We start from the raw sequence: 15,444 nt of genomic DNA on the forward strand, positions 1-15,444 counted from the left end.
TCTCTTGCTCCTGATCTCTTGCATGCATCATGCACTGTACTTTCGTCATGAAAAGGTAGTAAAAAAGGTAGTAGAACAGGTAGACACGAAAGGGGTGGGAACCCCCTTTCGTGTCTTCAAAATTTGAGTCATCGAAATTCAAGGAGAACTGGCCTACCAGTCTGGAACTTGGGGGGAAGGGGAGCGCTGTAGGTGCCGAGAGATGGAACCCCCCCTTTCGAATCTTCAAAATTCGAGTCATCAGAATTAAAGGAGAACCGGCCTATCAGTCCTGAACTCGAGGGTTTGGGCACCGTAGGCACCAGGGGGGGGTGGAGCTCCCCCCTTTTGAAGACTTGACACTTGGGCTACCTTGAGTGTCTAGTCATCAGAATTCAAGGAGAACCAACTTACTAGTCCAGAACACAGGGGTTGGGCAATGGGGGAGATGTAGCCCCCCAGTATATATATATATAGACACAATTTCTGCAAAAAAATAACAACCTTGTCATCTCAGACACAATGTTTTACCATAGACCTAGTTTTAAATACACCTGGACCTCACCAGATAGAAGAAAAATACAAAATTTTATAGATTATGTCCTAATTAGAAATAAATGGAAAACCTCAATCAAAAACATAAGAACACTCAAAAGCCTAGAGCTGGATACAGACCATGAACTTCTCTCTGCAACAATACAGATAAAATTCATAGTCAATTATAAAAGAAATAGAATTGATAAACTCCACATGGTGAGACATACAAAAATATTTTGGGAAAATTTGGAGAAAAGAGCAAAGCTAATAATAATGGCAAATATCTGTTAGATTTCTGCTCAGGACATGGACTGGTTATTACTAACACCATGTTCCAACATAAAAATGTGCACAAATTCACATGGAGAGAAGAGGCTAGGAATAAGAAAAGTCTCATTGACTATGTTATTGTTGAATGTGATGTTTTCTCCCTGGTGCAGGACACCAGAGTGTACAGAGGATTTGAAATTGGAAGCGATCACTATTTAGTCTTGAGCAGGATAAAATTGAATTTCATATTGAAAAGAATAACATGTAAGAAAGTTTTAAAGCGAATAAAAGTTGAGCATCTCTCAGATGTAAACTGTAGACTAAAATACAGAAATATTATTGAAAAGAAAATGAAAGAGTTTGAGAACAGGAATCAAACCTTGGAGATTCAGTGGCAAACTCTGAAGGAAACATTGATTGATTCTGCCAGAGAGGCATGTGGTGAGGTTGTGTGCAAAGATAAAAAAATCAGAACTCCCTGGTGGACACAGGAAGTTAAAGAGGCAGTGAAGGAAAAGAAGAAAGCATATCAAAAGTTCCTGGCAAATAAGTCAGCTTTTACTCTTACAGAATACAGAGACAAATGTAAGAAAGCTAAACAGTGTGTAAAACTAGCTAAACAAAAGTCATGGGAGGACTTTGGCAAGAATATAGAAAATAAATATCAAGAAGGTGGCAAAATATTCTGGAGGTTGTTGAAGAAGCTTAGGAATGGAGGAACGAGTGCTGTAAAAGGAATTAGAGATGATAAAGGTGAAATGAAAACAGGAGAAAAAGATATCCTTGAAGTATGGAGTAATTACTTTGAAAAACTGCTAAATGAAACAAGCAGTGATGACAGCACAGTGATAAAAAACACTGATCAGACATGCAGTCAGGAATACATATCCATACTTGAAGTAGAAAAAGCCATCAAAGGCTTGAAATGTGGAAAGGCAGCAGGAGTAGATGATATTCGACCAGAAATGCTGAAGTATGGTGGTATAAGAGTCTTACAGTGGCTGCACTGCATAGTTCAGAAAGCCTGGACAGAGGGACGAATTCCCGATGATTGGAGTAGAGCTCTCATAGTACCCATATATAAAAAGGGAAATAAAACTGAATGAGAATTACAGAGGTATTTCCCTATTGAGTGTTCCTGGCAAGATCTATGCAAGTATACTTGAGAAACGGTTGAGAAGAATTGTGGAAGAAAAGCTTGGTGAAGAACAAGCTGGATTCAGGCCAAATAGAGGCTGTCAGGATCAGATCTTCACTTTACGACAAATAGTCGAGAAAGCATGGGAATATAACAAAGATCTGTATTTAAGTTTTGTCGATTTGGAAAAGGCATATGACAAGGTGCCAAGAGAGAAGCTATTCAATACGCTACAGTTATATGGTGTCAATGGGGCATTATATCAAGCAATACTTAGTCTTTATTTGAGTTGTGAGTCAGCAGTTAGAATTGAAGGAAGTACAGGAAGATGGTTTAATGTTAAATCTGGCATGAGACAAGGATGTACATTATCCCCTCTGTTATTCATTATCTATATGGATCACATTATGAAGGAATGTGGTATTAAACCTGATATCAAAATTGGAGATGTTAATGTCAGCTCTTTGCTTTATGCGGATGATGTTATACTTCTAAATAAATCCGCTACAAGTCTGCAAGATTCTCTGACTAAATTGAATTCCTGTTGTAATAGATATGGTATGAAGGTCAGCAATAAAAAGACAAAGACAATGAAAATAGGCAGAATCATAGAAAATGTCAACTGTGTTGTGAATGGAGAACCTGTGGAACAAGTAAAACATTTCAGCTACTTAGGCACAATCTTTACTGAAGATGGTAAACTAAATATAGAAATAGACAACAGAATCAGCAAAGCTGGTATCGTGGGAAGTCAATTGAATAAATTCATATGGAATAAAAAAGAAATTAGTCAGAACACTAAATTAGCTGTATACAAGACTGTGTTCAAACCAATTTTAACTTATGGATCTGAGAGCTGGGTCAGAAGTAAAACACTTGACCAAAGACTAGAGACCGCAGATATGAGAGTCCTGAGAAAGATTAGAGGCGTGAACAGATGGCATCAATGGCAATATCATATTAAAAATGAGGATATTAGGAAAGAACTTGACATTGTCAGCATCCAGGAATGCGTTAGCAGAGCTAATCTCAGATGGTATGGTCACTTAAATAGAATGGGAGAGGAAAGATTAGCAAAACAAGTGTTCTCTGCCAGGTTGGCAGGAAAACGACCCAGAGGAAGACCAAGATATAGGTGGATTGATACGGTACAAAGTGCCTTAGACGATAGAAATATAAGATCTGATAATGTTGGAGTCTTGACAAGTAACAGACTGATTTGGAGGAAAATTGTAGATAGGAAGTTAGTAATGATGTAATTTTTTCATGTAGTACTGTCATATCCTGTACACCCCTTGAGGGTACATGGCAGGAATTTGATGATGATGATGATGATGAACTCCACATGGAAAAGTTAAAAAAACAACCAGATAAGATTTAGACTACCTTAGGAAAATTGAAGAAATAAATAGGACTGAAACAGAGGAAACCGAAAACCTTTGGAATACAGGAAAAGAAATATTAATTAACTCGGCAAGGGAAACTTTAGGAATTTATAAGAGATCTGATAATAGATGGATAACATCTGAAATTTTAGAAAAATGTGAAAAAAAAGAAAACTAAAAACAAAAATAAACAGACATGCCTCAGAAATAAACAAGAAGAAATTCAAACAATTCAGAAACGAAACTGATAAACTCTGCAGACAGACTAAAGAAAACTAGCTAAACAAAAAAGCAGAAAAATGCAATGAGGCATATAAACACCATAACTCAAAAACATTACATAACACAATTAAAGAAGTAACAAAAAACATTTCACCACTACCTTTAACAATGATCAACTAGCAGGGTGAGAAAACAGGAAATCCAAATGTATTCAATAAAAGCAATAAGGATGGAACACTACCAAGAAACTTTTAAGAATGAAAGCAATAACTACCTAATAACAAAGCCCCCACCCTAACTCAAGACATGACGCCTTAATGATCCTTCCATCGGAAGTGGAGACTGCTCTAAAGCAAATCTGACAAAGCACCAGGGATAGACCAAATTCCAGCAGAACTCTGGAAAGAAGGAAAGCAAACAACTTTAAAATTCCTTACCATACTTTTCAACAAAATCATTAAATCAGAAGAAATACCAGAAGATTGGAGAAAAGGAATTATCATACCAATTTACAAGAAAGGTGATAAGAAAAATTGTAAAAATTACGACTAATCACATTACTCAGTCATGCTTACAAAATATTTTTTTGTAAATTACAAAATAAAGAGCACGTTTGAGATCATTTTAGTGAAGAACAGGCAGGCTTCAGAAAGAATTGCTCCACATTGGATCAGATCTTTGTAATACAAAGACTAGCAGAATTATACTGGGAACATAACAAAAATATCTATTACTGTTTTATAGATTTTAAACAGGCATTCGACTCAATAAAAACAGAGTGAAACAGAAACAAATCGATGAAGATACCCTAGACTTCTTAGAAAAATATTATAGCCTCACAGAAGCAATAATTAAATTCAACAGTATAACAACAGATAAAATAAATGTCAGTAAAGGAATAGCTCAAGGATGTCCCATCTCCCATGCCTTTTGAACATCTGCCTAGAGGATATGGTTAACTAAGCCTTGGAAGGAGAAAAAGGGATCAACCTAAATGGTTATAACCTTAATAACATAAAAAATACCAGGTATGCCGCTGTCATTACAATGTCAGATGACATTGTAATGACAGCAGACACAAAAGAAAAAATGGTGAACCTAATAACCAAACTAAACAATACAACTAAAGAATATAGCATGACCATAAATACTGACAAAACAAAAATCTTGATAATTGGAAAAAACGAAGAAAAAGTGAACTTCTCATTGAATGGACCAACAATTGAACAGGTAAAACAATTCAACTATTTAGGAACAGTAATAACAGAAACTTAGATACCATAACTACTGTTAAACATAGAATATCGACTGCATGGTCATCATTTAATAAACTAGGGAAAAATAATAAAATCTCCAAACTGCTAAAAATAGAATTATATAATGCAATTATAATACCCACTGTGCTATATGCTTCAGAAACTTGGACACTCAAGAAGACAGAGATATGAAAACTGGAGGCTTTCGTATTCCGTGCTAATAAATAAAACATTTTGTTTTATTTATTAGCACGGAATTGTTTAGAACATCATTATAGGCCACAGTGTTGAGATTTCTCATCACTACAACTAGGGTGCCCAGCCTGAACTATGAAAAACAGCCCCAGACCTAATTTCTCTTCCACCAAACTCAGACTTGTTCATCAGACTGCCAGATCTTGAAATGTGATTCATTACTCCAGAGAACACATTTCCACTACTAGAGTCCAATGGCAACAATCTTTATGCCATTCCACCTCATGCTTGGCATTTCCATTACTGATATTAGGCTTGTGTATGGCAGCACATCCATTGAGACCCAGGTTCTTCAGCTCCTGATGATCAGTTGTGGTTCAAATCAGTCCTACTTTGTAATTTTATGTAGCCTACATTGTTATGATTGTAGTGTTGTTGCTTCTAGGCATTTCCACTTCACAATAACATCACTTCTTACAATTGATTAGAGTGGCTGTGGCAGAGCAGAAATTTCCCGAACCAAGTTGTTGCAAAGGTGTCATCCTATGATAGTGCCATGTCAAAAGTCACTGAGCTCTTCAGCATGGTCCGTTTTATTGTTCGTGTATATATATGAAAATTGCAAGACCATGAGCTTCCTTTTATATTCTGTGAACCATAGTTGTGATATACATAACCAATATCCACTGCAGTGAATGGGTGTCCAGATATTTTTGATGAAATAGTGCACTTAAATTATGTCAGTTAGGTATTTTGACATTGGCCTTCTTTTTCAAATGAAGCAATCTCTTCAGAAGGTACTGATCACATTATATATGCTGTGTAATATATTTGTAACAATCTCTTATTATAATTGTATCTCTTGATACTCGACTCTGTATATCTTAGGGTGTACCAGAAGGAGGCCATTCATATACACACATGCCATCTAAGTGGAGAGGACAGAACAGCTATAATATAGTGTATACTCATCCAACATGTTCAGAAGTAATTTGTAGAATGACATCATTCCCAATGGCTGCATTTCTCGCTGTTTATGGTAAATTGCTAATTTTTAATTTTAATTTGATTTTTTTGTTTATTTAAATCAGGTTATTTAGGGAGAAAATTATTTTTTAATTAAAGTATATTCTTACTTTTGTTGATTTTTGATAAGCATATGGCAGCAATAAAAAAGGAAAATGGCAGAGATACATTTTGGAATACCAGTAAGATGTACAGATAGTAAGACTTACAAGGTTAACAATGGTTCAAAAGCACAGGTTAAAATACAGAATGATTTAGCAGATGATCCCTTTCCAGTAACTTGAGGATTAAAATAAGGTGAAAGTCTAGCTCCAAACTTTTTAACTTAGCTTTGGAATACATTATCTGATCATTGTCAATAGATACTGAAGACACTAATAAACAAATCAGTGCAGATTGTAGCATATGCAGATGACATTAACGTCATATCAAGAATCAAGCCAAAAGCAGAAGATATGTATATGGAACTAGAAAAATCATCACAAGAGGTAGGGCTAAATTTAATCTACTAAAATCCAAAATGACGATTAATACCAGGCAAAATCAATTAGCTGATACAAGAGTGAAAATTGGTAATCTTGAAATAGAAAAAGTGGAACAATTTAAATATTTAGGAGTAATGTTCACTAGTCAACCAAATAGGATAGTGGAAATGGAGAATCAAATAAAGAGAGATAATCAGGCTTTCTAATCTTTCTCTCTCGTGTATACTCAATTCAAAAGATATTCATTGGAAGATTCAAGTAAAAATATGTAAATTGATAATTCATCCAGTTGTTAGTTATGAATGTGAAACCTGTGTAATTTATGACATGAGAGGAGAATTTAATTTCAGGTTTTGAAAAGAAAATACTATTAGGCATTGTTGAATGATAATGGTCTCTGGAGGATCAGATGCAACAATGAGTTACATCAGATTTATAAAAACCCACAATATCTAGTATAATCAAGTTTAAAAAAAAAGTCACAGTGGGTTTGACATGTTTTTCGTATGGAAAATGACATATTCTTAAGAAGAGAATAAATAGCAAAATTCTTGGTAAAAGACCAAATGAAAACCTACGACAAGATGGATAGACACCATTAATCAAGCTTCTACTTGATAGTTCTTGAATATCACCAAAGCAGCATTGATCTCCTTTCCACCTAGCTGCTCATTCCATGCTATAGCTGCAAGCTGTCTTCTGAGCTTTTCATAATCACTAGTCTTGTAGTTCCACAACAAGGCGTGTTCAAAAAAAGGCGAACTTTTGCTGTAAAGAGTTTATTTGCTTATTTTACAACATTTTGAGTACTCTCCCCCCCCTTCAAGTAGTCCACGTCTACTTGCAATACGCCATTCCCAACATTTTGAGTACTCCCCCCTTCAAATAGTCCCTGTCTACTTGCAATACACCGTTCCCAACATTTCTTTCATTGTTGGAATGCTTCCCGGAACTCACTTTCTGTGATGGTGCACAGTTCTCTTATTGCATTTTCCTGAATCTCCTTTATAGTTTGTAAACAATGTCCTTCCAAAGTGGTTTTAATTTTGGGTAACAGGAAAAAATCTGCTGGGGCTAAGTCTGGAGAATAGAATGAATGGGGCACAATGAATGTCTGATGTTTTGCCATGTAACTGTAGATGAGGAGCTGACTCATTGTCGTAGTGCATCATCCAAGTCTGGTTTTCCCACAATGCAGGCCTTTTCCTGCACACAGCATTCCTCAAACATGCTAAAACTTCCTGGCACAACTCTCTGTTTACCATCTGACCACGTGGTACAAATTAATTCAATGCCTTTCCAATCAAAAAACACAACTAACATCACCTTGATCTTTATCCAATTCATCTGTTTTATTTATTTTTCGTCAAGGAGACCCTTTCCCCACCCACTGCAATGATTGCGTCTTGGTTTCAACATCATAGCCACAAATCCACTCCTGTTATGATGCTCTTAAGAAAGTTTTCATTATGATTTACATTGGCAAGCAGAAACCTGACTGATTTCAACACAGTTCTCTTTCTGATCAATAGTCAGCAAATGCGGCACAAATTTTGCACTGACGCGACACATCTGAAGTTTTTCAGTCAAAATTTGATTGCAAGATTCTATGCTAATGCCCACTTCATTAATAACTTCTCGGACAGTTAAACGACAATTTCCACGAATCATAGCACAAACTCTCTCAACATGGTCATCGTCTGTTGATGTTGAAGATTGTCCAGCCCTGGGATCTTCATCGACTGATGTTCTTCCCTTTTTAAAAATGCTTAAACCACTGATAGCACTGTGTTCGGCTCATACAGTCCTTCCCATATGCTTGGTTAAGCAATTGAAATGTCTCTGTAAAATTTTTACCAAGTTTGCAGCAAAATTTCACACACACACACATGTTATTCTTCAAGCTCTTTCATTGTCACTTTATCATTAATCTGACAAATGGCTTGTGCACGTGCTCACTTCAGTGGTCTTTTTTTGAACATGCCTCGTATACCTTTCCTCACGGAAGTCATCACATGGTTTGCAACCACCCAGATAATCATTTCATGGTCGCTCTCACCAAGTGGAGGGAGATTTGACACCCATTTATAATAACATCCTCTGATGAGATGATCAAATCTGAAGCCTTCAATTCTCATGTGCCCTCTCTTACATACTACCTGAGGTAGGTATCTCTCAAAAATTCAAGAAACTCATTTGATTTACTTCCGGTTGCTATCTCATCATCTCACTCTATATTACCACAATTAAAATCACCCGTAATGAGCATTTTTTTCCATTTGCTTGGCTAATTTGCTTATACATTTCCTGGTCACTATCCTCTACACTACCAGGTCTATAGCAACATCCAGTGAAGTATTTCATTCTATTCATCTCTATCTCACACTATACTGCCTCAAAACTGCTACCACTATTTCCTTCTTCCATCTCTATCTTGTATGGACGTAATTGTCTTTTTTAACATCAGTAGCACTCCATCTTCATTTTTAACCTTTCTGTCTACATGAAATACATCATACCTTCCATCTCGATTCCTGTCAGGATGTCATCCTCATCAACCATGTCTTACTTATTCCAACAATTTTGGGTGAACAAACTCAATCATGCAACCATTTCATTGCCCTTGTTACTGATACTGCTAGCATCCATATGCAAACATAATGGCTCATCCTGGATCTATACCAAGTTTCACTGATACCACTTATTAGATGTGACTTCTCCATTCTTTCCTTCCCTTCCCTTCCCTTCCGTTTTGTCTACATATGCATTCACATCCTCTTGGAGCATCAACCTTTCTCATGCTGTATTCCCATATCCACCATGAGTCTCCACATTTCCCTGTTCGTTTTTCACACTTCTTTCATTCTATACACTCATGCTACCCACTTCTTCATTCATAAGCACCACTTCAATCTCTGCACTCATTACTCTCCTTTCAGAAGAAGTCTCTCCAAATGACTTACTCCAAAACTATTCTAATGCAGTCCATCCAATTCAATTCTTCCTTCAAATTCATTCCACACATTTGTACTCTTTTCTCTTCACACATTTCTGCTAACACATCATTCATAATTCTTTCTCTTCACCTCATCTCATCACTGTCATACCTAGGTAATGCACTGACTTAACTTTCATATCACACTATTATCTTTTTTTCCTTCTCAACAACCTTTTGATATCCAATCTTACATTCTCCTTTTCCCAGTCAAGTCATTTGTTCCTACTACCATTACCAACTGTCTTTCTTGCTTACTCCTCAAATCCAGTACCTCAATCACTCTATTTGTTTTACCTCCAGAAAACAAACCTTATGCATCGTCTCGATTACCACGCCTCTAATAATCAAATCAACAAATAGCCACTTTGAAGATCTTTTGTTACCTTTTTCATACAGTATCATTTGTATTCATCTTATTCACTCTTCCATACAGATTTCTGATTCTCTTCATTTTATTCCATATTTGCCTCATCTTCACCACCAACTCAGCTTTCAAAATCTTACATCCTTTTTTTCACTATCATTCAATGTCGCTGTTTTATTGCCAGGCACACACTTATTCGCTATTAAACTCACTCACCATTTTACCGTTAATTGCACTCTGTTTTTTTAACGTCATTATCACCTGCTTTATCATCAATCAAAATTTTTTCTTCGCTATCACTTCCACACACCATCTGAAAATTTGCACAATCTTCAAGTGTCAGTTACAACACCATATTTAAACTATTTCAACTCATATTTAATCAATCCTCATGATCCATCAGGATATCACATTTCCTACATACCCACATTCGTTCTTTTCTCTTATTCATCCTCTCTACATAAATATTTGTGAGATTTACACATGTGTAGGTATGTGTATCCCACGCATACGTACACACTACATTCATGGTACCGTACCATTTTTGAGAAATCCATGGCATTTACTTTGTCTTCTACACAGACCTATGCAATGATTTGCCTTTCACTACCATGTTATATCAGTGTGCTAACAAAAACAATGAATTTATTAATATTGCCTAAGAAATTTATCCATACGCTGTGTTCCACACTCAAATATTTGGACTGTGTTATCACTCCCAGTGATAACACAGTCCAACACAATTTTTGCTGACTTTTATATGAGACTTGTTTTTTACTAATATGAGTGTGCTGATTTCAAATATCAAACCCATTTTTCTCTATCATGTCAGGTTTTTCCTCTATGGCATTTTCTTTTTGCTAATTTGTAAGTTTTTGATAGTTTTAAGGAGGCAGTACTATTTAGAGGATCAAAAAAATCGATTTTTTAATATTATTTTCTGAAAGTATGTACTTTTAAAAATCTGTTCCTAATTTTTTATCAAGACATTCCAAAAATTCCTGAAGATATAGCCTATTATTCAAAGTGGTGCGCAGATCAGAATCGGAGTGCTCACCGATCTCGCTTGTTAGTAAACGAATAAATGCGTAAGAATCTGCAACGGCACGTACTGGGCGCTTTGAATGCGAGAGAGGCCGATAATTAGATACATAACTACTTAACAATATTCATTAAAAATTACAAGAATATTTATAAAAAAATAACAATTTTACTTACACATGAGTTTCAGGGAATAAATTTTTGTTTGTAGCAATTTCTGCTGTGTGTTCTGTTTTGGCAATCCCTTTGAATACTCCAACAGTAGTCGGCCATCATGTGAGAATCCCATCTTCCTTGGTACTGATCTTCTATAGATTTTAAGTCTTGATGAAATCTTTTGCCTTGTTCATCGCTTACAGCACCTAAATTCTCGGGAAATCTATCAAGAGGACTGTATAGGAAATGAAGCTTTATGCTCATGTTGCAACCTAGGCGCTGGAAATTTTCAAGCATTGTTTCCACTAGATCTTTGTAATTGCACGCTTTTTTGTTTCCAAGAAAATTATTCGCAACCATCGTAAATGAAGTCCAGGCCTCTTTCTCAATTTCGTTCATAGAGTTGATGAAATTTGGGTCTCTCATTAAAGTTCTAATTTGCGGTCCATCAAATACACCAGCTTTAATTTTTTCATAACTAAGTCATGGAAATTTTTCACATATGTATTGGAAAAAGTCACCTTGTAAATCTAAAGCTTTAACATACTGCTTCATAAGACCTAGTTTGATGTGTAGAGGTGGAAAAATGATTTTTTCTCTGTCGATTAAAGGTTGATTTATAACATTCTGTTCTCCAACATTTAAGGATATTCTAAGAGGCCAGTGTTTCTGACTCCAGTGTTGGTTTCTAGCTCGACTATCCCATAAGCATAGAAAACACGGAAACTTTGTATATCCTCTTTGAAAGCCAAGTAAAAAGTTCATCATTTTAAGATCCACACATGGATGATCCGGTTATGGTCTCTATATTTTAATAACTTCAGAACCTTTTTAATGTCCTCATATGTTTCCTTTAACTGAATAGCCAATAGGAATTGAGCCATATACATTCCCATTGTGTAGTAAGACACACTTGAGACTTCTGCTTGAACTGTCGATAAATAAATGCCACTCATTTGGATGATATTGTACAACACTCATTTCAGTTAGTAAACCTGACACATTGTTACAGTAAACAAACCCACACTCATGTTTAAAATATTGTACAAAATTACTTTCCCTGCTACGATACAAAGTTATTTTTGTATCTTGCTCCAGTAAGTTTTTTTCATTTAATCTTGAAGCTAACAATTCCGATGATCCCTTTGATAGGCCCAAATCTCTTACTAAGTCATTCAATTCCGCTTGAGTAAAACGTTGCGGTCCAGAATTAGAAATTAAATTTTCATTGTCTAAATCAACATCCGGGTCTTGCTCCTCAAGAACATCTGGCATATCCTGATCATGCTCGTTCTCAAGTAAAGGAAGTCCTTTATAAATTGGCATGGCTATTTCATTGGAATGAGTAACTGGCCGAATTGCTGAGTCGAGATATGGATACACAATTTTTTTTTCTTATTCTTCTTATTATAACCAGAAGTCTGAACTAAACAAAAATTGCAATCATGTACGTGATTTTTCGGTTCACGCCAAATCATTGGAATGCCAAAAGCTAATTTTTGGTGTTTTCCCTTGCTGCACTGTTGTAAATTTTCTACGCATGACTTACACACTTTATTTGGAACCCATGAATTGTCCTGATCTGCAAGTTTTACGTCAAAGTATGCAAAGTACACTTTCTTAATGAAATCAGTGATATTTGTCCTTTGACTGGGAACAGTAAAGCTGCTGCAAATGTAGCAGAAGGAATCTACACTATTGACACATTTTTGAGTAGTAGACATGATGTATTTTCTTCACTGCCGACTAACATGCAATTAACAAGACAAAAAAAACCAGAGACTTTATTGAAACGTTATAAGTGCTCATCATACTTTCATGATCGATTAACGATTGACTGATTTCGATCGTTCTTTGTCTGCTATGACGCATATAGCATTCATTTGTTTTAGGCAGTTGTCATAGCCTACTTTTCATCACCTAAATGTATTAGGTCGGTTATCGGCCTCTCTCGCATTCAAAGCTCCAGTACGTGCCGTTGCAGGTTCTTACGCATTTATTCGTTTACTAACAAGCGAGAGCAGTGAGCGCTCCGATTCTGATCTGCGCTGCTTTGAATAATAGGCTATATCTTTGGGAATTTTTCGAATGTCTTGATTAAAAGTTAGGAACAGATTTTTAAAAGTACATACTTTTAGAAAATAATATTAAAAAATCGATTTTTTTGATCCTCTAAATAGTACTGCCTCCTTAAAACTATCAAAAACTTACGAATTAGCAAAAAGAAAATGCCATAGAGGAAAAACCTGACGTGATAGAGAAAAATGGGTTTGATATTTGAAATCTGCACACCCAAATTAGTAAAAAACAAGTGTCAGATCATAATCAGCAGAAAAAAAAATTTTTTTTGTTGGCCAGTGTAATTAATCTATTGTTATTTATTCTGGCAAAAATGTATAAGTTACCTTTGGTGGGTATCACTTTTCCACATAGTCTCCATGCAATATGTTATCCCACCACCGAACCACAATATCTATCTCTGCCATAGAAGAAATCAATGTTAAGTGCCTTTAGTGACATCATATTGAAAAATTGCTTGTTTTCAGTGGGAGATAGAAATGTGCAGTTTGTAGTTTATCACCTTATTATTAAGTTCAGTGGAATGAATACAGCACACCGAAACAATAAAATACAAGTTTATTGAATCCTGTATTTTATATCTGGCTTACAATCTCAAAATTGTGAAGACACATACAAAAACACTCAAAACAATAAGTGCATAAAAATTAGAATAAAAGCCTAAAGTTCCACTACTGTGGTCAACATTACTAGTGATTATAATTGGTAAATGAATGTGTTGCTCAGAATCTGCACAACTTATAAACTTCTGGATTACGATCCCACCAATTCACAGAAAAAAAACACATTAAAAAGTCTTCTAAAAAATGTCATTTCTTGGCCTCCTAAAATAGTTAAAGAAAACTCAAACTGTTGCCCCCCTCATTCTAGGATATACAGATTGTGTAAAATTTATAAACCTAATAATCCTCTCCATCCCATAATGGATGCTACTGACTCCTCCTGTTTTAAGTTAGCCAAACAATTTACTAACTCTTTAATCCCCACTTACTGCTTCATCTTATATTATCAGGTCATCCCAAAAGTAATGTTTTTAGCATTTAGTTTTGAAAGGATATAAAAAATAAATCACTTGCTAATTTAATCAAGTATATATTCTCCATTTGAATCAATAATGTTCTTCCAACGTTAAGGCGATTCTTGCACTATGAGGGCATTTGTTATCATAGTGAAAACTTCATGATGCCATTTCTATAGAATTCAGGAGGGTTTTGGAAGCAAAGATGTCACATAGGCTCAACTTCTGTACCTCTAATATATCATATTGTTTTTCATTAATGAAATGTTGCAAACTTCGAAATAAGTGGAAGAAGATGGAAGGTGAGAGAACATGGAAGCTTTTCCCAGCTGAGTTCCTCAATCTTGGTACAGGTGATTCTTGCACTATGAGGGCGTTCGTTATCATGGTGAAAAACAACACCCTTTCGATTAACGAGAGCACCTCTTTTTCTTTCAGTTTTTTATTCATTTGAGTTGTTCACAGTATACTTCAACTGTAGTTGTCTGGTTTTGTGGCAAGAGTTCAAAGTGTATAATACCAGTCATATCCCATCAAATGCTTAACAAACCTTCTGAGAGGCTTGTTGTTTGGCTGAGGTTTAGTAAGTTTCCCTGAATAAATCTACTGCCTTGGGCACTTAACATTCTTACAAAGTATCACTTTTCATCACCGTGACCACACTACTCAGAAATAGAGATTGAACCCCTCGAGAATGAAGAGCAGTGCAGATGTTGACATGCTCTCTTTGATTGTTGTTCATCAGTTTGTGAGTAACCTTCTTGCCAAGCTTAGACACTATTTCCAAGTTCTTGCAAATGGGGATGGATGGTCAATAACAATGAATTAATATCTTTTGCTAAATCTTCAAAAGTTTTGCACTAAATCTTCAACAATTGCATTGCCATCTCTTGGAATAGCTTCCAGCATATCTGGAAGCCGTTATTGCAAGATCGATAGAGACAGGGCACCCAGAGCAAGGAGTCTTTCAAGCTAAAGTCCCCTTGTCAAAATTTTTGCAACCACATTGCTGGCACTTTCACACATTCAAAACATTATCAGCATTTACTTCTTGCACATTTTTTACAGTGTTAGCAGCATTGTTTGCCTTTTTTTGAATTCATAAAGCATGATGTGTCTAATGTGTTCTTCAGTGACCTCCATAGTAATAAAAGGTTATTTAAATAATAACTTATGTATGATGTTCTTGCAAGGTGGAATTCCTCAGAATGAGGCCACCTCAGCTTAGTAGTACTTATAAAGCTTTAAAAATTCATATTAGACAATGGAGACGCATTTTAACAAGTACAGTATTA

At 35.7% G+C, this 15,444-nt stretch overlaps 1 protein-coding gene across 2 annotated transcripts in view; it reads left to right on the forward strand.

Annotated features, from left to right (window-relative positions):
* The window catches only part of LOC150104576 (F-box only protein 7-like), a 429,110-nt gene that overhangs the window by 53,980 nt on the left and 359,686 nt on the right, over positions 1-15,444 (forward strand). For both annotated transcript variants that reach the window (XM_090395788.1, XM_090395787.1), the window contains exon 4: positions 5,871-6,021. In XM_090395788.1, the coding sequence (XP_090251914.1) occupies positions 5,871-6,021 (151 nt within the window). The remainder of the gene's footprint in view (positions 1-5,870; positions 6,022-15,444) is intronic.

Source organism: Typopeltis vanoorti, chromosome 7 (assembly GCF_054136105.1).
Source record: "Typopeltis vanoorti isolate ZY-2024b chromosome 7, IOZ_Tvanoo_1.0, whole genome shotgun sequence".
Lineage (NCBI taxonomy): Eukaryota > Metazoa > Arthropoda > Arachnida > Uropygi > Thelyphonidae > Typopeltis > Typopeltis vanoorti.